Below are 24985 nucleotides of genomic sequence, written 5' to 3'. Positions count from 1 at the left end.
CACGTAAAATGAAACTAAAGGTCGGGCTATCTAGCCACCCCGTAAAACCGGCCCATTACTTTGGTCCAAAATTCCTCGGCGTGTTTCTAAATCTCGTCAGACAGAGCAAGCAGCCCGGTAAACACGGGCGTCCCCAGGCCCGTCGCCGGGTCCCACCCGGAGACGGCGTCAAACCCAGCCCCAGAGATCTTACTGCCACAGCCAATGATCCCCCCCTTCGTGACGTCGGTCAGGGCCGGGGACGAGCTCGCGTTCGCGTACAGCCAGGGGTTCAGGAACCCCAGCGCAGGCTTCCCCTTGGCGATGCGGTCGCTGTTGACGAGCTGGATGATGGCCGCAAAGGTCGGCGCGGAGGCGCTCGTGCCGGAGACCAGGTCCACGATGCCGTTGTTGACGATGGCGAACCCTTGCGCCTGTGCCGCGACGTCGGGGTACGCGCGGCCCGAGGCGTTGAAGTAGGGCCTCATGGCGTCCGCCGTGCCGGAGGCGAGCCAGGACTCGACGGCCTTGTCCTGGTAGCTTGGGCGCGGGAACAGGTTGGAAAAGCCGCCTCCGCCCGATGTCCATGCGAATTCGGGGTTGGTGAACGTTGTGCCGCCAACGGTGGTCACCCACTGCAGTTTCATGGCGCCGTTAGTTATCGATATCATATCTGTTGGGTGGGATATGGGGTCTTTAACTCACAGGACAGGACGCGGGGAAGAGGGTTGAGAACTGGTTGTGGCCATCTTTGGTGGTACAATCCTTGGTGGTTCCAACACCCCAATCACCGCTCGCGACGAGGACCGAGACGCCGCGGGCGCCGAGCTGGCTGAAGAGGTCGCAGACGTGTCTGGCGTACGAGTCTGGCATGGTCGAGTCGACGTCGCCGTAGGAGATGGACAGCGTGTTGGGCAAGGGGTCAGCCTCCGCGAGAAGGTAGTCGAGGAACTCGACAAAGGGCTCGTTGGTGTTGACGCCGTCGCCGACCCACTTCCCCCGCCCGGCCGTGCTGTAGTAGGTGATGGGGATGGACCCGGCGATGGCGCGGGCATACTGCACGTCCAAGCTGGCCTCGCTGCCTGCCTTTTCGGGGCCCGTCGGGCAAGAGCCGCCGTTGACGCCGACGCAGGTGAAGTTTTGAGAGGTGTCGCTTCCTGGCACACTGTATTTAGACAGGAACCTTTGGAGGTCAAAGGGCGCGGCGTATTCCTCGAGGAAGCCGGCAATGCCTAGGAGGCCCGTGGTGTAGTTCCCTGCTGACTTGAAGTCGTAAAGGCTGGCCAGGCAAGGCGGAGTCATGAAGCCGGTGCAGCCATCGACCGAGCCTGCCGATTGTTCCATGGCATCGCTGGCCTCCTGGCTCAGAACGCGGAGACGTGAGATGCTGGACCTGAAGGCGCGGAAACCGAAGAATGTCGTGGGCTGGACCATCTCGATATGGCCCGTGAGAGTACCGGGAAGACTGAACTGGAGGGTTCTTAAGACAACCTCGTTTGTTTCTGTGTTGCGGTATGCGTTGTACTCGGCGTCCAGCAGCCTCTCGGCCCGGGCGATGCTGGTCGAGACGATGATCGAGTCGCCACGGGCCGAGTACGTTGCATTTCCACCATGGCCGGCGCTCTCGAGCCAGTCCATGACCAAGTTTCGAGTTTCGTCTCTTGGGACGATAAGGTCGTCGATAGCCTTCTGGGGCATGTGGGCGCCATACTGGTGGTTGCCTGGTGTCGCGACCTGGATTCAAGCTATGTTTAGCCCTGCACACACGTCTAGAGGTAGAGAGAAGCTTATGAACCTACCCTCAATGCGATTTCGTGGAATTTGTCCATGTTCTGGTGGGAAAGATGTATACGGAGTCGGATCGGGATGACCTCCTTGTCAAACTGTTTGGTCTCGTCCTTCACCCATCCCAGTGGTGGGGACACGAGGCTCTCAACGACAACAGAATCGTTTTGAACATTGTCGTCGTTCCAAGTTGGGAATGACACCGCCGTGGATGCGAGTGCCAGGAAAAAGGTGGCGATGTGCAGAAGACCCATGGTGTTAGCAGCCCCTGCAGTGTGTTTCTTCCAGGGTAGAGAAGGAAGGTGTTCTGCCTCGTCAGGTTAGGTCCACGGGTGTTAGGAAGACGATGGGGATTCCGCAGGCCCAGCAGAGAGAGCACGCAGGTTGGTTGCTTACTTGGAAATCCACAGCCGACTCTTGTGGCGATTTGATGTCGATGAATGTGAGCTTCAGACTTTCTGGCAAATGCAGGGAAGCGAGTGGGTGGCTTTTGTACCAACCTCTTGTGCGCGCCATTCTCTGACCGGTTTCCCTAGACACAAGCTGTTGTAAACTAGGAGAGGTTCATGCCACACTAACCTTGACCCCGTCTACATCAACCTGCCGCTTCAAACTGTGGGCAACCTGGCATGGAGGGATGGTCTACTGGCAGGTTTTCATGGACACAAATCTGCAATACACCTTGGCACGGGATGGGCGGTTCATCGCTAGCTAGCGTTGGCTTCCTGACAAGTCTTGTTTTCTTTGCCCCCACAACCTGCTTGCAAACACAGCTGCAGAACAGGAGCCGCAAATGCTTTCATCTTCTATCTCTCCTCTGGAAATCTGTTCTCCAATATTCAGTAGTCTAGTCCTAAGGTTAATCATCGTAGCCCATCTCCATCACCACCAAGACTAGAGTAGTACCTCATCTACCGGAGACGGCCCAGTTAGTTTGCTTTTACATATGTAGGCTCCAAGAGCTCGACACTGCTACCTATCTGGATAAAACCTTATTTCTACTATTCCAGGCGGATAGCATGCCCAATTAGTTGTCAGTGACTTCTTGGGATTTGATCTAGTTGAATGAAGTCAGACCCAGCTGTTCAGACCAGATTTAAAGTCTACAGCACCGGCAACGCATTCAAAAGCCTTCATCAACAGTTGGATTGGAATAGTGCTATTTCATCAGGGGACCTATTTACACTTGGAGTTGATTCCATGACAGCTGATATTTTCTTGTGGTGTGAAGCGAAAATGCGCCTCGCGAGTCGGGACCACCACATCTCGACCACAGGTTAGATAGTCTAGTGCCTTGCAAGAACTCTACATGGAAAGGAGCCTTAGAAAGCTGGCTTGGCGTTCTTGACCAGCATCTCGAAGCTAGGCACGGTGTCAGCTTACTGGAACAAGACCCTCTGATTTTAAATATGCCAGTCCTTCGGTATGGGATCCAGTACGAAGGGCGGGCATTGGGGGCACTCAAGAGGTAGATGAGGGGGACTTACTAGGCCTGGTTCCATGTTCCAGCCTCGGGAGAAGGCTTGAAGGCTATTGTGGCTGCGTCAGTGATCCAGGTTCCCACACCCAGGATTAGTTTTGGCGGGCGACTCACCATCTGAATGTCCGCAGAAGCTGTCGTACCGGGTCGCACTCGTGTCGCTGGTGCCATCCGACTCACCGCCGGGCTTGACCCAGACAAATGCGTCGGCAAGCTCATCACCAGTGCTGCTCGAGGGACGCACGCCGAACCCGGCGCCGTTGACATTGCACCAGTCACCCCCTGGAAACGATCAGCAAAGCGTTTGCCACAGAGAGATCCAAAACTCAAAATCTAGGGATACTTACACTCAGCACGAAGGCCAGTGACGGCGTTGCGGCCAGTGTCGACGATGGCGTGGTTGGGCATACCATTCTGCTTCAGAAGAGGCGCGAAGGTGCTGCGAGGGTTTTATTTCGGTCAGTGAATTGATCGATCCATCCACACATGCACTGGCGGCCACCGCCAAGCTGACAACTCGGAAACATGGGAGCGGGAGTGTGTGAGAGATAACGTACTCGACATAGATCTTCTCATTCTGGCACTTGTTGTACTGAGCATCAGGGGAGCTGGAGAACTCGCCGGGGGACTGGTCCCAGGCGTTCCACCCAGCCACGTTGGTGGCGAACCCACGGAACTGCTTGGGGCTGCCGCCGGCCTTGTAGGCGTTTGCGAGCTCCTTGGCCCCGGGCTGGAGGTTGTCGTTCCAGCCGAGCCAGCCGCCGTGGCCGGCGTCGATGTACATGACCACGTTTGGCAGGTTGAGCTGCTTGATGGCGTACGCGACGCCGTCGCGGTAGCCCTGGGCCGACTGCTGGCATGTCGACAGGTCCGAGTTGGTGACGAGGTTGGGCAGCGAGTCGGGCTCGATGACCAGCGCGAACGCCGTGTTGGGGTGCGCCTTGAGGATCTTGACGATCGGGTCGATGTACTCGGTCTTGTACCGGTTGAGCTCGCCCACCTTGAGCTCGCCGTTGGACGCCTTGGCCGCGCAGTCGCGGCCCGGGAGGTCGTAGATGACCAGACCCAGGATGTTGCTGCAGGGGACGTCGGCGATCGCGGGCTCGACCTTTGCGATGTTCGCGATGGAGTCGCTGCAGGTGGGTATGGATGTCAGTGGTGTGCGAGCCAGGGTGAGGGAGTGAGGACCAAGCTGCTGGTTTCACTCACATCCACAGGAAGGTGCCTACATCAGCAACCTTCTTGGCGGCAGCTTTCAGGCTGGCGTCGCTGATGGCCGCGGCGGCTTTGTTAACCTCATCACGGTAGAAGTTGTTGGCGTGAAGCTTGTATTTGGAGAAGACGTTGGTCGAGGCGTCGAGGTTGACGGCGGAAGAGCAGCCCGACTGGCGCTTCTCCTGTGGTGCCGCAAGTGCGGTGGTGGCAAAGGCCACAACGGCTGTTTTCGAGAACTTCATGGTGCTCTGCTTCTACTGTAAGGTGCTGAAAAATAGTCGGATGTCCTGCAATACTGATATCGTGGAGCTCCTTGAGGCGTCCCCAGCATCTTTATATACCAAGACTGAAATTCGCCACATAGTATGCCCACCATTGCGACAGGCTAGTCGAAATTGATCACACATCTCGGGTCTCCGAGATGGGCCTGCAGGGAGAGATCTACAATCAGGAACGCAGGTCCGAACTTAGCGATGACTTCGGCCACAATACTCCGAGTCTGCCACCGACGACGGGGGCAGCAATCCAGCAGAGGTGTTCCGCGTGACTGGGTTCAATGGGTGGCCAAAAATATGTCCCATGGCACATTGGTGTCACAAAAGCAGTTCCAGGGAGGATCCCCACCCGTGTGGCATGCTGTTGTGAGAGGAGCTTGCCTGATTGGTGTTTGGACCACACGAGACGCAGGGAACACTTTATGGGCAATATCCGGGGGAACGAACTCGGAGCTCGTCAATATCAACGGCGATCCATACTCATCCATCGCCCTTTAGCCACTGGCTGAAGCACGCGAAAGTTTCACAAATTGAAATCTTGGCAACATGGCCTGCTGCTAGAGTGTGACCCCTAGCAATTTAGATTGGGCTTGCCTATCGCCTGGTATTTGGGAAGGCTCACGAAGGAGTCATGTAGCACAGAGTACAAAGAAGACGAGAACACGCTTCTTGAACCGGCGATGCCTGACACAGGGCGAGCGTACAGTGAGGATGTGGAGTTGAGGTATGTCTGTAGAGTGTTCCCAAAATATGTGCTCTTTTGGGCTCGAACGAATTTGATGACACACAGGTCTAGATCGTTTTTGTCATACTCAAGTATCACTGAGAGTGGTGAGCGAGTGTTCGAGACCCCAATGCTAAGACTGCTACCGCCGTAAGAACACACATGCCCAGGAATTCAGCCTTCTGAGAGGATCAAACGGTGAGTCCGTGAGTGAATTTTGAAAGTGATCATTCCGTGTATTCTTCCGGAGCTGGGCGGTCAGCTGTTGAGATTTCACAGGTTGCAATTTGCCTCCCCTCATGGGGAGCGACCAACCAGGCCCGGAGCGCCGTGCCAATGCAGGAACTAGCAATAGGTTGCCGTTGAAGCTGCTTGGGTGCCAAACATGGAGTCTGACGGCCATCATTGGATTTCATAGGGCAAGGGGTATCTCATATTTGTAGAACTGCAATAAGGGCGTATGCAAACACGCAGCCGTGTCCTCTTACCTCAAGACCCAGGTCACTTAACAGCTTGCAAGGCATGAAGACTGGTACAATCTTGGGGTTTGAGAACAGGTACCAGCTGAAAAAAAAAAGAATAAAAAGACGCATCTCCTTGTCGAAGGTACGATATGCTGCTTAGTGGCGAGATCTACTATGCCGTAGGGTACAAACCCGGGCATACCTAAAGAACATACTCCAGCCCGTTATCGAAGGTACATGCATTCAGCGGAAGACATTGCGGGGTCTAGATCAACTGTTCTGACAGGGTTTCAATGTAAGCTTAATTATGCGATTGCTTGTTCCAAAAGGCCAGAACTGCCGGCTCCGGTTAAAGTCGGAGCATACATATATTACCACACAGGTCGCAGCAACGTCTTGGCACATAGTCAGACGCTCCGGGCCCCTTTGCGCTGCTTGCGATGGATTCGTGCAAGTACATAAGGATCGGCAAAATCGACTGGATGGGATTGTTCCAAAGTGTCAAGCCTTTTAAATGAAACGGAGATGAGCCTTGAGGCTCCAGGATTCGTGGAATGAATGGGAAAGCTTAGTTGGTCCACAGGCAAAGGGAACACCATGTTGTCGTGGCCGTCTCGGGAAAACCAGCGGCCTCTCATGGTGATTCCTGTCTAACCTCAGAATCAGAATGTGGGTTGCTCTCATATCTTCTTGAGATAGATGAAACACATTGGAGTTGCTTGCATACCCTCATAGATATTGATGTATCCAACTTCTCGTATTAGGAGAGTAGATACAAATCACAAAGCTCAAAGTCCTCAAAGGAAACAGGTGGCAGCCACTTGTGTGATTCCGCTGGTGTGGTTGCATTTTTGTTCAGATCAATAAATTTTCCACGGGTTGCTTACCATAACCGGTGCATATTTGTATTCAATAACAAGATCCATAGACTATTTGTACTTTTGAAATTCCTACAACAATAAGTGCCCTGAAAGGACAAGAGACAAGATCCACCACGAAATACCCAGGTGCTGTCACTTCAACAAATCACACTGAATGATTAATTTGACAGGGCCTTTACAAGTATAATTCTTAGCTCCAGTTTATCCTTATTTTGTACAGTGCGTAACAGGACACAAGGCATGATCATGGCTCAGATGCTGTTGCAATAGGCTTACAAAGACTCGAAGACAGGATACAGTCAGCCGGCGGCGGCTCAGTAGCAGGCGAAAAAGATCCATCCTGCCTATGCGATCCATGCACGTGCCCATCATAAAATACCGTGCCCTGCAATGCCACAGTATCTCAGACGACCTCTCACGAACGAGACCTACTGAAGAAATTCTTGGCCGTTAAAAGTCAAGACCGGTAGATCGAGGCAGAACTGTGAGCCGGTGATACCTGCGACTGCACGGACCAGCCTTCTCAATATGTCGAAGCATATCATAAATATGGGCATATGTTCTTGGACGTGGAAGAGGGGACCCGGTATCTTTTTGTCCGGTATCTCGGCGGTGGTGCACAAGGTGCCGGCGAACTCGTCTTGCACATCGAGTCGGGCGAGTTAGTCGTCAGGAAGTCATCACTCAGTAACACCCAGTCAGGAGTTAGAACGGGAAACAGGGAAGCGCCGAAGTTACGGGCCATCAGAGACAAGGCCGAGGAACTTGACCATGATACACATATTGTTCACATGTACTACGGTCAAGAAATAGCAGCGGCGGATGGGACAAGCTCTCAATTACCTAGGTAAGCTACCTCGGGTGGTATCGCGATCTATCATTTCATTCATTCCTCGATAAATGCGTCGCTCGTAGAGTTACCGTCCCAAGCTCGATACTCGTGCGTTGAATGCGAGAGATCTCCCAGGCAATCTATTCTATGTTCTCACGGGCACCTGACTCTGAAAGCGGATTCGGAGGAGTCGCTGATCTTATGTACGACGATCTGAGCGCGGGGACTGGACCTGCGTGTTACCTAAGTATCGAAAAATGTGTTGCTGAGCGCTCCTTCGGTGTACGGTCCATGGCCCTGGGCCAAGGTGGATATGGGTGACGGGTCACGGCCGGAAGTGGTTGAGATTAGTGGTGAGGTTTACGGTAACCCCCGACGGGCTCTGAACATACCAGGACACATGATTTGCAAGCGTCAACCGAATTTTTTATCTTATATTTGGGCTTCTTAATAATAACGAGCCCGTCATATCCTGTTCAAATTGTGGCCAATGATCCAGTACTATGTAGGCATGTGGAGGTCACTGCGTTGGCTGATTGTAAACATGTGAACCGTGCCTTGTTTTCATTGCTCTTGATGCATATTCTCACTGTACATTGGCACGCTTTCATTGTAGAACAAATATGTCCACAGGACAGGATATTATAGGAGGTTGTCCGGTAGGAAATAATTCTACGGCAGATTGGATGGTGCATATCGATGGGCGGATGGAAGCCATCAAAGTCACCATTGTCAACTCCATCACAGCAGCGTCGACCAAGGCCACATTTCCAGGCGCACATCTAAATGACGACCAGCGATAGAAGTACATGCGGCAGGACCACCCAAAAGGCTAGAAGGGGGTGCCAGCGTGTCGGCACTGGACAAGGCCAAGCATGGAGGATTGGATGTGTGCGGCAGTGCGGCCAGCTACCATACCAGCCCGGGGAACGTTACATGGACGGAACTGCGAGGGCTGGAGGGCCACAAGAGCTACCCTAATAAGCACTTGTTGGCCTGCCCTCGTGCACGGCACTCGCCCGCCACTCTTGCTCCGGGATATCAAAGCCAAGGGTCTTGTCGTTGGGGGTGGTGTGCCAAATCCTTGGAGGGATTGAGGGATTGCAGCAGATGACCACGGGGTGGGCCGCCCAATCAGCTCACCCGTGGGGCACGCTGAGCCCAGGATGGGCTGCGACGGGTGCGCCAAGGAGCCAATGGGACGTTTTTCTTTTTCTTTCGCATTCGGGCCGGGGCACGCTGCTTATCTGAAGGATGACGGATACGTGCTTTTGTCCTGCGGGGGTGTCTGTCGTATCATTATCATTATTTGTGATTGACAAGATTGAAGATGGTTGGACGAGCGGCAGGGATAGCTGATGATGTCCCAGCGAGGGGGAGTATTATTTGATGGTAATAGTGTCTTCGTCCGAAAGTGCCAGGAGTGCCAGAGTGCTGAGCCCGACCAGGTGGTAGCCAGGTTGGATTTACCCCGGATTCGACAATGAGCGTGTGTGCATGTGGGGAATAAAATGGAACGGGCGCAACGGACGAACTAGTCTACTGTACGGAGTAGGTGGAAGGCAGGGATCTGGGGTCCCGAGCAACTGTACTACAGTAGCAACTGATGGGCCGAGTGCAACACAACCAGACAGCCTGAAGGTTCTCGACTCGAAAAGCAGCCAGGCGTATCCTGTCCCTGATACGAAGTGCTAGAGGCGGCTATCCGTCTCGACAGGCTGAGATTTGCTGTGGCGCCACAGGGGCCCCTCCTAACTACCTAGGCAAGTACGTAGGTACCTAGGTACCCAGGTAGCTAGGTAGCTTATCACCTTCGCAAGGCCTGGCTGCCCTGGCATTCCTCATGTGGGAAGGCGCTTGCTTACTGCCCAGATGGGAGCGGGAGTGAGGGTGATGGAGTGGAGCTGTGAGAAGTGGCACGCTTCTTATTTTACACGTACACTAGTAGGGGCAGCATCTGAAAAGCTGTGGCTGCTACGTAGCTTGTGTGCCCTCGCCCTCTTCGTCGACAAACAAAGGGTCTCGTTTAGTTCAGCCTCTCTGATGCTACCCTTCGTCCTGTCACAAGACATCGATCCTCCGTCCCAACGTCCAACAGCTTGTCTGCGTCCTGCCCGCCTGCCCTGCTGCCCGCCTGCCCTGCAGCCAACTTGAGACATTCGTCCTGAACGGGCTCACGAGCTCTCTCATTTGGTCGCCCGGTGAGACGCCACTCGACGAGCCTTCCCGCTGGTAACCATTGCGCTAGGTCAGTCTCCTTCCTTCGGCCTTGTCTTGTCGTGGTCGCAACCTACCAGTCGTCTGCAACGCGTCGCATTGATAACCAGTTGCCTGGGCATGGATTGTTATCTTGCATTTTCCCATTTCGCTGCCACGCCATGACCACCAGCCCAACATCATATTCCTTGATTGTCCCAGTTCGACTGATCGACTTCCTGTCGGAACTCAGCACTCGATTGTTTTGAATTATTTTGTTTTCATCCTGTCTGTTGAGAGACAGTCTCAATCACTCACCGTCCTGGCTGACCAACTCGCGCGATAGAGCTCACAAGTACAAGCACTACCACTACCCCGCCCTCGGGTTGCCAGGCAGCTTGTCAACAATAAAGGGTGGCAAAAACTCCACATCTCAGTTGAGGACTGCAAAATTGCCTTCTGCTCTCACGATAGTCAGTCAGCATGGCCGACAACAAGGAGACGGCGGCCGATGTGCCTGCCAGCCACTCTCCCGCCACCCCGACTGAGAAGGACACCGCCATCAACACCCCCCCAGAGACACATGCCCATCACGGCGACGGCCCCGTCACTCGCCCCGCCGGCTGGATGTACAAGGGCTTCAAGCTTGGCAAAAAGGAGATCTGGTATGCCTCCCCCAAGATGCAGCTGTTCATGGTCTCCATGGTCTGCTTCCTGTGCCCGGGCATGTACAACTCCCTCACCGGCCTCGGTGGCGGTGGCCAGCAGGACCCCCTCGTCCAGGACCACGCCAACACCGCCCTGTACTCGACCTTTGCCGTCGTGGGCTTCTTCTCCGGCACCTTTGCCAACCGCCTCGGCATCAAGCTGACCCTCGCCTTCGGCGGCCTGGGCTACTGCGTCTACGCTGCCAGCTTCCTCTGCTACACCCACACCCGCAACGACGGCTTCGTCATCTTCGCCGGCGCCCTGCTTGGTGTCTGTGCCGGTCTCCTGTGGACTGGCCAGGGCGCAATCATGATGGCGTACCCCCCCGAGTCGTCAAAGGGTCGCTACATCTCGTGGTTCTGGATCATCTTCAACCTCGGTGCTGTCATAGGATCCCTCATCCCTCTTGGCCAGAATGTCAACAACTCAGGCGGCACAGTCACCGACGGCACCTATGCTGCCTTTATTGTGCTGATGTTTGTGGGCGCCATCCTGGCCTTGTTCCTGTGCAACGCCGACAAGGTCCAGCGTGAGGACGGCTCCCACGTCATTCTCATGAAGAACCCCAGCTGGTCTTCGGAGCTCAAGGGCCTCTGGGAGACCCTCTACCTCGACCCCTGGATCATCCTGCTCTTTCCCATGTTCTTCGCCAGCAACGTCTTCTATACCTACCAGACCAACGACATGAACGGGGCGCACTTCAACACCCGCACCAGGTCTCTCAACAATCTGCTCTACTGGCTCGCGCAGATCTTTGGCGCCGTCGTCATGGGGTACGCCCTGGACTTCCACAAGGTCCGCCGCAGCCTCCGCGCCAAGGCGAGCTTCATCAACTTGTTCGTGCTCACTTTCGTCATCTGGGGAGGTGGATACGCCTGGCAGGAAAAGCAGGTCACCCGTGAGGTCATCGAGGCAGTCGACGCGAACGGTGATCCGACGTATCAGGGCCGGGTAGACTGGACCGACGGTGGCGAGAAGTACATCGGACCCATGTTCCTGTACATCTTCTACGGCTTCTTCGACGCCGTCTGGCAGACAAGCATCTACTGGTAAGTACTCGTCTTTTTACCGCCCCCCCCCCGGCGTGCCGAGAGCTGACCACGACCCCACTATCCAGGTACATGGGCGCCCTGTCCAACTCATCGCGCAAGGCCGCCAACCTCGCAGGCTTCTACAAGGGCATCCAGTCTGCTGGCGCGGCCATCTTCTGGCGGCTCGACGGCCTCAAGAAGCCCTACGACACGCTCTTCGGCGCGACGTGGGGCCTCCTGGGCGCCGCGCTCGTGTTCGCCGCGCCCATCATCTGGACGCGCATCAAGGACACGGTGCCGCTCGAGGAGGATCTCAAGTTCTCCGATGAGACGGTCGCGGACGTTGCGCCGACGGATGCGCTCGGCAAGAACGAGAAGACGGTCGATGTTTAGCCTTGGCCCTGGGTTTGATATCGCGCATGGGGCGGGAGTCAGGCTGTCGATCCCCATAGGTGAGCCTTTTCCAGGGAATGGGAGCTGCTTGCACGTGTGTGCGCGCGTGCGGCATGGTGGCCTTCCACGCCGGCGAGCGTGAGGGCAGTCAATGATACCACAGCATGAGTTCTCGACTGTAGATGATTAATGAGACCGACTACTCTTCTGAAAGTCGTCAGTCAAATATGGAATATGTGAATGTGAAGCTAGTCCGTGATACAGAAATAAGTCTTGCGCCGTGGCGCTAGTGCGGCACATAGTATCCTGTTCAAATGCTAGGAATCAGGCATTCTCAGTGCGGTTCGGCACTCGCGGCGATTCCGAGGCACGAAGGCGCGAGGCGCAAAATCGAGGTCCAAGGAACGGCAAATCTGTCTCGCAATCATCAGCAATTGATACATTTTACCTCTTGTGTCATTTAGGCCGGCCAATGAATCGTACACGAATTTCCAGAAACATCGAACCAACCCAAGGACTGCCAATTTTGGGAAACCCCTGACGCCTTAACCGAGGACATCACCACGCCCGGACGGACGGACGAACGGGAGCCACGACCGGCACAGGCCGAGCTAGCGCCGCCGGCCACGCTGGCTTGACTGGCAGGCGGCTCTGCAGGTGTGGGCCGCCCCCAAAGCTCTGGGCCTGGCTTGGGGTGTTAGTGCTGTGGGCGACAGTGCACATACAGCTCGGTCTGCTCTCTCGGGTGCGCCTCCTTGGGCTCGCATACGCACCAAGAGGCATTGACAAATAAATGGGGAATTTCCCCACAAAATGCCTCGATACTGTACCAACCAGAGGCCAAGCCCCAGGTTTTTGGGGCATCCCACGGGGTAGGACGTGGAATGGCGAGAGGATCGAGGATCGAAGAGCTCGGTTCTGTTGCAATGGGCGGACAGCTACGTCATGCTAACAGATTGTGACACACAAGACCGCAAGCTCGTGTTAGTGTCAGTTGGTACCCACCACTCTGGGCCGAATCCCGCTGCAAAGCTTCCTGGGGCGCATCGTCACCCTTGCTGCATGGAATGATCAGACCACAGCAACGGGCGTTGCCTGCGACCCATTTATCTTATATATCCCCACGAGGGGGAACCCAGCTGCCAGCCCATCTTACTTCAAGATGGGCCCTTTCTCTACTCCTCTCTCTCTTCGGACCGGCGGCGTTGTGTTACTCTCCACTCCTTCTCTGCTGCTGCTTGTCGTAACGACGGCGACTCTCCTCTCCTCCTCGAATTAGAAGTCCGAGAGGCGCATCCCGTACCGCACCACCTGGCAACGTGCGCCATACCGGTCATCCACGACAGCGACCATGGCGTCTCCTGTGGCCTCGGCGGCCTTGAAGGCGCGTATCCGCCGCCCTTCAATGCTGAACAAGCTCTGCAATCCCGAGCAGCTACTTCCACACTTCCCCACCGGCTCATACATTGGCTGGTCCGGTTTCACAGGGGTTGGATACCCAAAGTAAGTGCTCCACTCGTGTCCGGGAGCGCGCTGGGCCAATTGACTAACGAGACTCGCCCTCAAACAGGAAGATGCCCACTTATCTGGCCGACCACGTCGAGAAGAACAACCTCCAGGGCAAGCTGCGGTACAGCCTGTTCGTGGGCGCCTCGTCCGGCGCCGAGACAGAGAACAGGTGGGCTGGCCTGGATATGATCGAGAGGAGGAGTCCACACCAGGTCGGAAAGGCCATTGCCAAGGGCATCAACAACGGCAGCATCAACTTCTTCGACAAGCACTTGTCCATGTTCCCTGTAGATCTGGTATATGTACGTTGTGAAGCCCGGATCTGAAGCCATTGGCACACGGGAAGCCTTGGCCATAAAGAACAGGTTGCTAATATCGCCGGCAGGGTTTCTACACAAAAGACAAGCCCAACAAGAAGCTTGACGTTGTGGTGGTGGAGGCAACCGACATTCTGGAGGATGGCAGTATCGTTCCCGGCGCGTCCGTCGGGGCGACACCTGAGCTGGTGCAGATGGCCGATAAGATCATCATTGAGGTCAACACATCCATCCCAAGTTTCGAGGGCCTGCACGACATCACCATGACGGACCTGCCTCCCAAGCGAAAGCCATACCTGATCATGGGCGTCGAGGACCGCATTGGCACAACCTCGATCCCCATCGACCCCGAGAAGGTGGTCGGTGTGCTTCACTCCGACTACCGAGACCAGACGGCCCCCAACACGCCCGCGGATGAGGGTTCGCAGAAGATCGCCGACCACATCATCGAGTTCTGGACGCACGAGGTCAAGCACGGCCGCCTGCCCGAGTCTCTGCTCCCGATCCAGTCGGGCATCGGCAACATCGCGAACGCTGTCGTCGGAGGGCTGAACGACTCAAACTTCAAGAACCTGAAGGTGTGGACCGAGGTCATCCAGGACACCTTCCTCGACCTCTTCGACTCGGGCAAGCTGGACTTTGCGACCGCCACCTCGGTGCGCTTCTCGCCCGACGGCTTCAAGCGCTTCTACGACAACTGGGAGGCGTACCACAACAAGCTGCTGCTCCGGTCGCAGCAGGTCTCCAACTCGCCCGAGATCATCCGGCGGCTGGGCGTCATCGGCATGAACACGCCGGTGGAGGTGGACATCTACGCGCACGCCAACTCTACGTGCGTGCTGGGCTCGCGCATGCTCAACGGCCTGGGCGGGTCGGCCGACTTCCTGCGCTCGTCAAAGTACTCCATCATGCACACGCCCTCGACGCGGCCCTCCAAGACGGACCCGCACGGCGTGAGCTGCATCGTGCCCATGTGCACGCACGTCGACCAGACCGAGCACGACCTCGACGTGGTCGTCACCGAGGCCGGTCTCGCGGACGTGCGCGGCCTGAGCCCGCGCGAGCGCGCCCGCGTCATCATCGACAAGTGCGCGCACGAGATCTACCGCCCCATCCTCAAGGAGTACTTCGAGAAGGCCGAGTGGGAGTGCCTGCGCAAGGGCATGGGTCACGAGCCACACCTGCTGTGGAACAGCTTCGACATGCACAAGGCCCTCGTCGAGGAGGGCAGCATGGCCAAGGTCCAGTGGAAATAGAGGCCTTGGTGTGAGGGGGCTTCGGGGAGCACGGGTGGTGGCGGCCGGAGAGGCGCTTAGCGGCGGCATGACTTAAGCTTAATATAAACCGTCGATTTCTTCTGCACATGTTATTCGTTTTAGATGCCCCATCGTGGTGAACGCTAACGTAGCCGGACAGGTCTGACAGCTACAGCTTGGAGCTTTCCACGTGCTAGCTGGCTTCCATTGGCATTGAGTACCTTGCCACCTCAACAGCCCACGAGATATTATTTAAGGGTTTCAGAACAAAGGAATGTCAATTGTATTGAACTGACGAGAGGACAACAGAAAGAACAGACCCGGGCACTTTGAACTCTCCTGCACGTTATTCCCACATGGCATTACCACGGGCTTGGTGCGTGGGCTTCTAAACTTGGAAGGTTTGATAATTGACGAACGGTCTTCCCACGAGTCAGATTCGTTTTCGATCCGTCTTCCGCCGCGTTGACATCAACAGTCTGGCTGACTTGGGCCTCTCATCCTGGACCTCTCCAATGAGGCTCGTCCACCTGAGATGATGAGCGACGACGTGCCGATACCGAGGCCGAGCCCACAGTCCCGAGCCCCAACTAGCCCTTGGTAGCAGCCAGAGCTATGTCTCTGACGACAATGTCGAGCTCGATGATTAATGGATTACTGTATTGGCATACTTGGTGTACCTTGCCCTTCTTAGAGAGATGCAATGGGTCGAGCGGTCTATCCTTCCTCTGCGTGCTTCCCCTCTTGCACTTCCAGTCTCCATCGTGGTGAAGCTAAGTCTTGATATCAGGCATGATGGAAACACCCGAGAACAAGACATACGGACACAATTCATCACCCAAGATGGACCACACATACGGAAAGCGACAGTCTCGCTGTGGATGTTGCAAAGCGCTCGCCCTCGGCGGGCTGATGTGCCTTGTGGTGCTACTGGTCGTCGGCATCGTCATCGAGAACCCTTGGAGGCGCGTCTACGAATCCGAGGGTGAAACGGGCAACATATGGGATACCCCTCGCCCTGCCCACCCCGAATCTCCCGTTCCTGAGGGTCAGCTGTCCATGGCGAGCGAGGACGTCCCGGAGGGCCTGGTCGTCCAGGAACAGGAAGGGCGGCTCCATGCCCGCAGGAACATCGACGAGGAGCCGATGGTCGAGCCTGACGCGGCCGTCGAGGAGGAACAGCGGCCTCCTCCGTTCAAGCTGCCCATCATCCCCATCCTCCCCCTCCCGACGGACATCATCGACCTCCCCATCAAGATCCCGACGCACATCTCAGACATCCTCGGCGACCTGCCGCTGCCCACCCTCCCCAAGGACCCAAACGACATCATCGACGTCCTGCCCACCGAGCCAGGCGACATAATCAGCGGCATCCCCATCCCCACGGTCCCTCCCATTCCTGTTCCCACGCTGCCAATTCCCACACTGCCCATCCCCGTGCTACCAGTCCCAACCAAAGCCCCAACGCAGCCCCCAGGCAACAGACCACCATCAACCCGCACGGAGGACGACAACCCGTTCCCGCTGCCCACGGTCGTCCTCCCCCCCAGCAAGCCCAGGGACCCGGGCGACGGCTTCGGCCTCCCGGAGATCATCGCGATCCCCCACAAGATCCTGGGCCTGCTGCACCAGGCCGTCAGCCAGCTCAGCAACGACCCGAACCTGCCGCGGCCGGTCCGCGACATGCTGCGGCTGATCCAGCGCATCATCGAGCGCGTGGCGGGCGGGCCCGCCGTCCCCAGGCCGCCCAAGAAGCCCAAGCCCACCGTCTCGCTGCCGCTGCCGCTGCCGCTGCCGACCGGGACCGAGATCCCCATCCCCATCCCCACGCTGCCCACCGACCTGACCACCCTGCTGCCGCCGCCGCCCGAGGCCACCCGCTCCCGGCGCTCGCCGCTACTGCCTCCCCCGCGGCCGACGCTGACCCTGCCCCCGCGGGCGAGGAGGGCTGCGGCGGCGCGCGGCGCCGGCGCCGGCGGCCCCGAGGGGCGGCTGAGCGACGGGGAGCGCAGGCAGCTCAAGGGTGCCGTGAGCGACGAGATCTGGTCCTCGGTGAACTGGAGCAACCCGATCCTCGCGCCTCTGACTGCGGCTGCGGCTCTGCTTGCGTTCGACTCGGTGTACCGGGTTGCGGAGGCGTTCAAGGAGGCGGGGGATGAGGGTGGAAGGGAGGAGTTGTTGGGGTTGCTGGTGGTTGTTGATGACGATGAGGTTGGTGATGAGGAGGCCATGACTTGATTTGGTGCCGGGGACCTATAGGGCTGGTGAGGTAGTAGTACTGACTGTGTTGTGTCCTGGTCCTCGATTGTGTACGAGGGACTAGCTTCCGAGGTAGCCCCTGTTTGGCCCAGTCTCTTTCTTTACCCTCCTTGATATGATCCCAATCTGGAGACCAATCATGTCCTTTTTAAACTTTCTCTCTACGATGTCAACATCTTATGGGGTCTTTCGAATAGCTGACCTGCTGGCAAAAGAACCAGCTGGGATGGGCGAGATGTTTGCAATGGGTTTTAATATCTTCATCCTGTCATTAATAATGCTCAGCCATCTAATCTGGTATCTTCCATACATTTTTATAAAGAAACAGGATGCTATTGCGTCCTGGACAGTGTTATAGGTGTCCACATTGGGTGTATCCTGTGAGATGCGATGTGGGGCAAGACTGCAGCGGAATGCTCTTCGGGAAGAGGGGCCTGGGCGAGCCTTCAAGCAGATTTGCACAGGCAGACAAGTCTCCCCTCCCTCCCTCTTCGTCGGCGTCTCTCGACTCCCGTCTCACTGTCGTCCGTGCCAAGATCTCGGTCTCGGCCTCCTCTGCTCAGCCGCCCCCCCCCCTACCGGTGCCCAGGACCCAAGCTCTGCTTCAGGCCCAGAGTCTGCGTGGCAGGCGTCTTACGCTGCAGCACAAGCTGGGTGTCGTAGACCTTGCGATCCAGCACCTTGAAGTCAAAGCCACACGGCGCGAGCTCATCGCGCACCTTGAGCAGGGCGTCACGCGCGGCCTTGATCTTCTCCGGGGCGCCGTCGTCACGCACGTGGTACTTGACCCAGAGGGTCCACTTGCCGGCCGGGTCGACCCTCTCGAGGGACTCAAAGGCCGGCAGGGGGTCCGAGGGCTTGGCGGAGGAGGAGGCGGGCGGGGTGTGGTGGCGGACCAGGCTGAACTCGAGCAGGGGGTCGTCGCGGTGGTAGACGTCGTGCGACTCCTCGACGAGCTGGGAGCGGTAGCGGAAGTCGTTGTCGGCCAGGACGACGGGCAGGTTGAGCTGGTCCCAGATCTCGATCTTCTTGCGCTGCATGACGAGGGACTGGCCGCCGGCGACGCTGGCCGGGTCCGGGATCTCGGACCAGAAGAGGGCGCCGGGCGTGGCGGGCAGGGGCTTTGGCTGTTGCTGCTGTGGCGCGCCGGGCCCGGCAAGGTCGGCGGCCCTGGAGACGTGGTAGCGGGCGGTGACGATGTAGGACTGCTTCTTGACGATGTCGCTGAAGTCCTTCCAGGCCGGGTCGACGTAGGGGGCGCCGGTCTGGGCGGGGGCCACGGGCAGGTCTGGGCCGGGCAGGCCGAACATGAAGGGGTCTGGGGCGGGGCGGATGCCGTTGATGTTGTTCCTCTTGGCCAGGGGCTTTGGCTGTGGCGGGCCGGTGAAGTGGAGGACGCGCCACAGGCGGGGGTTTGGGTCGCTCCAGCAGTACGAGCTCAGGATGGACCTCGCGTTGTCGAAGTCGACGTCGTTGACGAACGCCGTCAGGAAGAGCTCGTACATCCTGGCGGTTGCGGGGTGGTCAAGATGGCCAAGGCCTAAGAGCAGGTGTTTGGTGACCTTTCCCTCTCCAGGCCTTGAGAAGGCCAGGGGTTGGTGGCTGGCTGGCTGTTCGTGAGCAGCGTTCCTAATGTCAGTTCGTTGTGAGGAAGGACGGACCTGAGGTTGTTGATGCTGGGCGGGACAGGTGACAGGGGTCTCTTCAGGCTTGGCAGCGCCAGATTTGGCGGGGCAGCTCGCTGCGACTGCCTCCCCTGCCTCCCCCACCTGTAGGGCTGAATGCAGCAGGCAAGGCACGTTGGAGCATGTTTAAGCATGTTTAAGCACGTTTATTAAGCACGTTTAAGCACAACAAGACCCAAATGATTGGAAGTGATTGAGATTTGGTATTTTACAAACGGCATCAATTGACCACCTCATCCCTCCTGTCTCCTGCCAGCTCTGAGCGCCTTATTAATACCAAGAAGCACATCTTCCATAACTTTGCTCGCTACGGAGCACACCAATCCTGCCATTGACTCTCCATCTGCCATGAGTGTTGAGACAGCCGTGCACGATCCTAGGAGTCCAACGTGATTTGAGAACTCCTCGACAAGTTCTGCATCGGACATTGCGCCGCCCGCGCAGCCTTTCTCAGGGGCCAGCTCCTTCGCAACGTCAGAGGTGGACGTAAGGGTGTATATCGTGCTTTGAGCCATCGACAGAGGCAGGGACCTGAGTTGTTCAAATCAATCGAGTCCATGCAGAATCTCAACAAGTCCATCCAGAGTCGTAAGTCCATCCAGAATTTCATCCAGAATCGTATCTCTATATGGAATCACACCGAGTTCATCCACAAGTGTTTCGAGTGTATGGAATCTATCCGGAATTATATCGGCTCCTTGAAGAGTCACCTGACGTCTTTCACGCCCCATCGGTAGTTCTTCGTAAACCTCAATAAACTCCTGGAAAAGCTCAACAAGTTCCGCGATAGCAATCGCGCATTCTTCGGCGGGAGCCATCAAAAGTCGAGCTCTGTCAAGCCTTGTCCGGGTTGTATGTGCGTTTGTCTTCTGGTCCACTTTTCAGCCACAACACGGTGTGCAGCAGGGCTTGTTGGGGCGCTTGTGCGAGGGCGGGAGGGCGGGAGTGCGTTGGAAGGGATGCTGGTGTCGGTTGTTTCTGCGGCTAGACTGTCATTTATAGGGTGTTACATCCGCACTATGTTTCGTCTTGTTGTTTCTATGCTTGCTTGAGTACTTACGCTAGGTTTTGTGTGAGCTACTTGTTCTGTTGGCGGCCTATGATACGGCGCCGCTTGAAGGTGGTTCCAACTAGTCTCATGATGAAGCTGTCACAAGGCCACCTAGATATTTTGGACCAACCACCAGAATTATCAATTTCACTTGTTGTTGTCATCCTTATATTTACCGGTCCAGGTCTGGGTCTTCCGGAATTTACTACTGCCACGCACTATCACAGGGTTAGTATGCGTAGCAACACATGGGCTCCTGGCTAAGCCGGACCGCGTCCGCCTCGCTCCCGAGGTCCCCATTATCTGTAACAATCCGCACGCGGAGCAGTGTGCGGCACGTACATAGAAACATGGTTGAGCTAAGTCTTGATCGGAGCGGCCTACTGTGCCTCAAAGCATCACAGATATTGCTACCAAAACGCCGCCACACCTTCAAAATGAGATTACCTAGGTACGTCACAGCAGAGTCTCTGGCTGGACCACGGGGGAATCCAAGAGGAAATGAAAAACGTCTCGTCAAAATTGTAAAGCATCGCTCAATTATGCTCTCATGTACGCCAAATACAGCGCAACGGTCTAAGACCAAAGTTCCAATGGATGCCCCCAGAAGTCTTTTACTTCAGACGAGGGTCAATGGGCAGCGCAGGGCCCTGCTCAGGGAGGGCAACACCAGCCCGCATGTTGGCCAGGACCATGCGCAGGTCACCAAAGCCCAGAACACCCTCCTCGTCCAGCCGCTTGATGATACGCTCCAGCTTGTCGCCAAAGGTCTCGGCGTGGGTCTCGGCTTTGAGCTAGGGGGGTGGGGGGAAACAAGACGGTCAGCCAGCCAGTCGGTTAAGATCAATGCACATGAATAAGAGAAACTTACCAGGTCTCCAAACTCGGCCGCCGTGGCCAGCCTCACGGCGCCCCAGAGCGCACCGACCAGCGTGGTGCGCGAGATGGTGCGCGAGACCTCGGCCGACAGCACGGTGCCGCCCATGTTGACCGCACAGCTCTCGAAGATCCAGAGGATCGCAAACGCCGTGTCCTCCAGGCTCCTAGTAAACACGTCACGGCGGCCCTGCTCGCCGCAGTCGGCCGCCGCGGCCTGGAACTGCTTAAGGATGGTGGTGGCCGTGCGGTTGATGAGCGCGGTGACGCCCGGGGCCCTCTTCAGCTGCTCCTCGGGTTCCTCGCCGGGCTGCGCGTGGAATATCGCGTCCTCGATGGAGCGCAACATCTCATCCAGCGGCGTGGGCACCGCCTTGGGTTCCTGTCCTTGCTTGGCTCCTCCTTCCTCGCCTGGCTGGGCCTGACCCTCCACCTGCTGGGGTTGAACCACTACCTGCTGAGGCTGCTCCTCCACCTGCTGTGGCTGCTGCTCCACCTGCTGGGGCTGCTCTTGCTTAACTTGCACTCCCCCGGTCTGGGTCGCGGCAGCATTCGAGTAGGCGGCCTGAGCGAAAGGCGGCATGCCGATAGGGCCTGCGCCTGCGCTCGAGGGCCTGGAGAACGGGTTGTTCGGGGTGCCCGGGGACGCCGAGGCCTTGCTGCCCGCTGACACCTTGCGCTTCTTGGCCTTCGGGGCACTGGCAGGCTGAGACAAAGCGGGCTGAGAGAAGGCGGGCTGCTGGCCGCGATAGGGGATCAGCAGGTCACCGCGGGGCACGGTGTAAGCGTAGACCTGAGCACCTGGGGCCAAGGCCTGATGGAGGCCGGAGAAGATGCCCGACTCGTTAGCCTTCTCGACGAGCTTCAGATACCCGGCCTCCACCTCAGGGCTGAAGATCTGTTTGCGGATGGCGTCGTTGGGTGCGCTGCACAGGACGTTTCCGACTTTTAGATGGCATTAGTTAGCAGGGGCTTCTCATATCGTAGGCATTTTGAGGTCCGGAATGTTGACTTACCAGCACGGCTCAACGCATCGTACTCAAACATGGCCACGCCCCGCTGGGAAGTGAGGAGGGGGATGGCGACGATGAGCTGACCGATCTGGAGCAGGGAGGACAGGGCATTGACCTTGGTGGCGTTGTGTCTGGAGTATGTGCCGTAGACGCCAATGTTGTCAATTGACGGGCAGAGGTAGCTCTTGACGTGCGCATCGAAGTTGTCGAGGTCCTCGGGTTGGAAGGCCACAACGTTGTTCCAGGTGGCAAACAACGCCTCCATGTGCGCAGTCATGTTCTCAAACGAAGTCACAACCTCGGTGTCGTGCTCGACCTGCTGCCCGTATATGGCCCGGATGTTCTGGGTCCACTGGTCGTGTGGGAAGCACAGGGTGCGGTCGTAGACGGCGTTCTTGATCTGACGGTCATCGAGCTGCATCATCACCTCGCGACACTGCTGCGGGGTGAGGGAGCTGACACACAGGCGCGTGTCAACAAGCTGCTCGATGGGCAGCTGGCGGTAGGGGCCATCGGCCCTCTGGGCCAGCTCGCGGTAAGGTTGGTTTGGCATCGTGACGGGCGCTCCTGCAGACAAGTCGTCAAACACGGGGGTTTGCGACGAGGGGTTTGGCTGGGACGAGGTTGAAGAACCAGTCTCGGGGGTGGCTTTGGGCGCGACGGCTCGGGCTCGGGCTCGAGGTTGCTTTTTCGGGGTGGAAGTCCCTGCCATGATTTGAAAGAAAGGTTTAGGGAGAGGAATTGATGAGTTGAAGAGAGTTTAAATGTGTTTCTGGCAGCTTGCCCGCCCAGACGATGGCCAAGTGGTGTCCAAAGTCTGCCAGAAATTTATGGAAAGTTGTCAACTCAAAACTGCATCTTTACACAGCAGTGTTTAAGTTCACAAAGTCATCGGGGTTCAGCCCAAAATCCAGGTCATAACATGGCTGGCTGCAAGTCACTGGCGCGTGTTTGGAGTGCACATGTGTTTCCGTCTGAACTTTCCTTGGAATGCAGACTTGGTTCAACCATCTTGGGTCTGGATTTGGAGTGCTCCATGTCACGTGTTCACAGAATGGAACTCAAGAGCCGTCTGCCAAACTAATGTGATTGACAATTAACATGTAGTCAAATGTCTTCTCAAGGCAGATCGGTGGCAGGCGGTGCAGCTCGGGTCTCGGCCTAGCTAGTGCCAAGAACCCTTGGAGCCCAATCGGGCAAGTCTCAGCCTTGTTCTCTTTGTACATACTTACCCAAGTGGCCTCGGGCAATGGGCTGCGATGTGGAAGGAACTTTTTTATTTTGATGTGATTCAGTCACGGAATTGCCAATCACAAATTTGAAGCAACACACAGCAGCTGCATCATGGTAAGAACCTTGGTGGCTGCTTAGTCAACTAGCTCACGTGTAGTGGCTAAGTGCAGCAAGTGATCCCAAATCTGTGTTTTCAAAGCATGTTTGTTGGCATTCTGTCTACTGACTGCTTGCGACTTTTCAATCCAGGTAAGCCCACAGGTGCCCATCAGCCACTTCTGATTGTGGAAGGTCCACTAGTAGCGATCAAAGCCCATGATCAGCAACCTTGGAATGAAAGGGTCCTTCATGCTGCTTATCCAAGTGCTGGATGGCGATTTCAAAAGTTCGCCTCGCGAATGAATGTGGCAAGCTTCAGCGAGTGGGGAGGCTGCTCAGGGGGTTCTATGTGCTGTTGCAATCAAACACTTGTCAGCTTGGGCTTAGAACTTGAAAGGTGGTGAAAACTCACCACGCCTTGAATGCCTTCCAAATGCTTAACGGCAGATCATCTACCACCAGTTTGCTTTCTCTGGCGCCCAGTTCGCCTCCGACGGGCTGGACCCGCCCCGTTCCCCCTGGATCCCGCTTGAGCCAGAATGGTTGCCTCTGGAGAGCCAGCCATCCGCTCCTGGCGATCCTGGGTCGGTCGATTGGCGTCGCTCGTACCGTTCTGTTTGTTGACTGCGCCAGCATCTTTGCCCATGTCTCGCACCTTCTGTCGGCCAAGCACGAAGTCACAGTTGCCGGACCTCAACTGGTGCTCGCGCTTGGGATCGTCATTGGGCTCCCAGTTGTCGAGAGCTATCTTGCAGTAGGGGCAGATGACGTTGTCGGGGTTGTAGTCAGACGCGGTGGAGGAGAAGAATCCTGCCCGGGCGAGATCCTCAGGCGATGGCTTGTCACCGTTGATTTCCCAGTCGATTTTCCAGTCGATAAAAGAGGCCAGCCGATTGTGGTACTGGAAGTACTGGTCCAGATTGATCTTTGGCATAGTCATGATGGAGGCTGCTTGAATCAAATGGGGAAGACGGTGGAGGGGTGGAAGGGGGGTCCGTGCGTGCCTGAAATCAGACGAAAGTAGTTGTTGTGAAGGCAGGCAGGCCCAAGGCAAACGGGGGTGGAAGGTGGAAGGAACGCAGGCAACAGGCAGGGGGGTGGGCCAACAGATTTGGATTTGCTGCTACCAGCCCAAAGGGCGCGGATGCATGTCTTGTGAATTGGTGTTTTCCCGGTCAACCCTGTCAATCAGACCACAGAACACTCTCCTTCACTTCATGTTGTCCTCCCCAGTCTACCTGATGCGGGCTTGTGGTCTATGAGAACATTCACACTTGGATAATAAGGCAAACAATCTATTGACAGGTGAAAATATTCGTGGAACCGGAGCTAGTAGATCAGCAAGTCCATCTTCTCAGCTAATCACGAGCCTTGCTCGGGTGTCTGCCTCTCAGCCACAGTGTGTCTCCCCCAATCTTTATAGAGCGACCAGCTGTGGGACATTGTGGATCCTTAGTATGGGATAACCTCCAGAAATCCTGCAGGATAACCTCCTACAAATATGATCATTTAATCTTAGGTACGGGAAACCTACCAGGGTGTATTCATGTTCTTATGTGGTTTCGTGTGGTTTTGTGTAGTTTCGCTTCTATTCCGTATACATCTGAGGACATATATAGCGCCTTCATACGGTGGTAAGCACTCAAGAACTTACCGTTATTATATTCTTTCTTTACTGTTATTGCTATTCTATCTTTCAAACAGCCGGGTCTTGATCGTTTACC

At 56.5% G+C, this 24985-nt stretch overlaps 8 protein-coding genes across 8 annotated transcripts; 3 read left to right on the top strand and 5 right to left on the bottom strand.

Moving 5' to 3' along the window:
• Positions 1–86: 86 nt before the first annotated feature.
• On the bottom strand, positions 87–2018 carry KVR01_006409 (uncharacterized protein; the record flags this gene model as incomplete). The annotated part of the gene is made up of 3 exons (XM_044789344.1): positions 87–614; positions 685–1713; positions 1779–2018. The coding sequence occupies 3 exons, from the start codon at positions 2016–2018 to the stop codon at positions 87–89; spliced, it is 1797 nt and encodes a 598-aa protein (XP_044645212.1).
• A 1068-nt stretch (positions 2019–3086) lies between these two features.
• On the bottom strand, positions 3087–4701 carry KVR01_006357 (uncharacterized protein; the record flags this gene model as incomplete). Its single annotated transcript, XM_044786794.1, has 6 exons — positions 3087–3126; positions 3252–3294; positions 3359–3526; positions 3592–3683; positions 3802–4377; positions 4454–4701. 6 exons carry the CDS (start codon positions 4699–4701, stop codon positions 3087–3089), a joined length of 1167 nt encoding a protein of 388 aa, XP_044645160.1.
• Positions 4702–9592: 4891 nt separating this feature from the next.
• Positions 9593–12411, top strand: KVR01_006296 (uncharacterized protein). The gene is made up of 2 exons (XM_044789974.1): positions 9593–11588; positions 11657–12411. Exons 1-2 carry the CDS (start codon positions 10315–10317, stop codon positions 11961–11963), a joined length of 1581 nt encoding a protein of 526 aa, XP_044645099.1. The 5' UTR covers positions 9593–10314; the 3' UTR covers positions 11964–12411.
• Positions 12412–12429: 18 nt separating this feature from the next.
• On the top strand, positions 12430–15150 carry KVR01_005945 (acetyl-CoA hydrolase). The gene is made up of 3 exons (XM_044784266.1): positions 12430–13466; positions 13534–13774; positions 13858–15150. Exons 1-3 carry the CDS (start codon positions 13315–13317, stop codon positions 15043–15045), a joined length of 1581 nt encoding a protein of 526 aa, XP_044644748.1. The 5' UTR covers positions 12430–13314; the 3' UTR covers positions 15046–15150.
• Positions 15151–15537: 387 nt separating this feature from the next.
• On the top strand, positions 15538–17283 carry KVR01_006006 (uncharacterized protein; the record flags this gene model as incomplete). Its single annotated transcript, XM_044784055.1, is given in 2 exon segments — positions 15538–15922; positions 15938–17283. The coding sequence occupies 2 exon segments, from the start codon at positions 15838–15840 to the stop codon at positions 17281–17283; spliced, it is 1431 nt and encodes a 476-aa protein (XP_044644809.1). The 5' UTR covers positions 15538–15837.
• Positions 17284–17879: 596 nt separating this feature from the next.
• On the bottom strand, positions 17880–18809 carry KVR01_005964 (uncharacterized protein; the record flags this gene model as incomplete). The annotated part of the gene is made up of 1 exon (XM_044787800.1): positions 17880–18809. One exon carries the CDS (start codon positions 18807–18809, stop codon positions 17880–17882), a length of 930 nt encoding a protein of 309 aa, XP_044644767.1.
• A 1845-nt stretch (positions 18810–20654) lies between these two features.
• Positions 20655–22482, bottom strand: KVR01_006292 (uncharacterized protein; the record flags this gene model as incomplete). The annotated part of the gene is made up of 3 exons (XM_044785690.1): positions 20655–20834; positions 20912–21861; positions 21933–22482. 3 exons carry the CDS (start codon positions 22480–22482, stop codon positions 20655–20657), a joined length of 1680 nt encoding a protein of 559 aa, XP_044645095.1.
• Positions 22483–23709: 1227 nt separating this feature from the next.
• KVR01_006421 (uncharacterized protein) lies at positions 23710–24201 on the bottom strand (the record flags this gene model as incomplete). Its single annotated transcript, XM_044786172.1, has 1 exon — positions 23710–24201. One exon carries the CDS (start codon positions 24199–24201, stop codon positions 23710–23712), a length of 492 nt encoding a protein of 163 aa, XP_044645224.1.
• Between the last annotated feature and the right edge of the window lie 784 nt (positions 24202–24985).

This window comes from Diaporthe batatas (genome assembly GCF_019321695.1).
Source record: "Diaporthe batatas strain CRI 302-4 chromosome Unknown Contig00006, whole genome shotgun sequence".
Classification (NCBI taxonomy): Eukaryota; Fungi; Ascomycota; class Sordariomycetes; order Diaporthales; family Diaporthaceae; genus Diaporthe; species Diaporthe batatas.
Note: the sequence above shows the minus strand (reverse complement) of the source record. Positions and strands in the feature narration are given on the sequence as shown.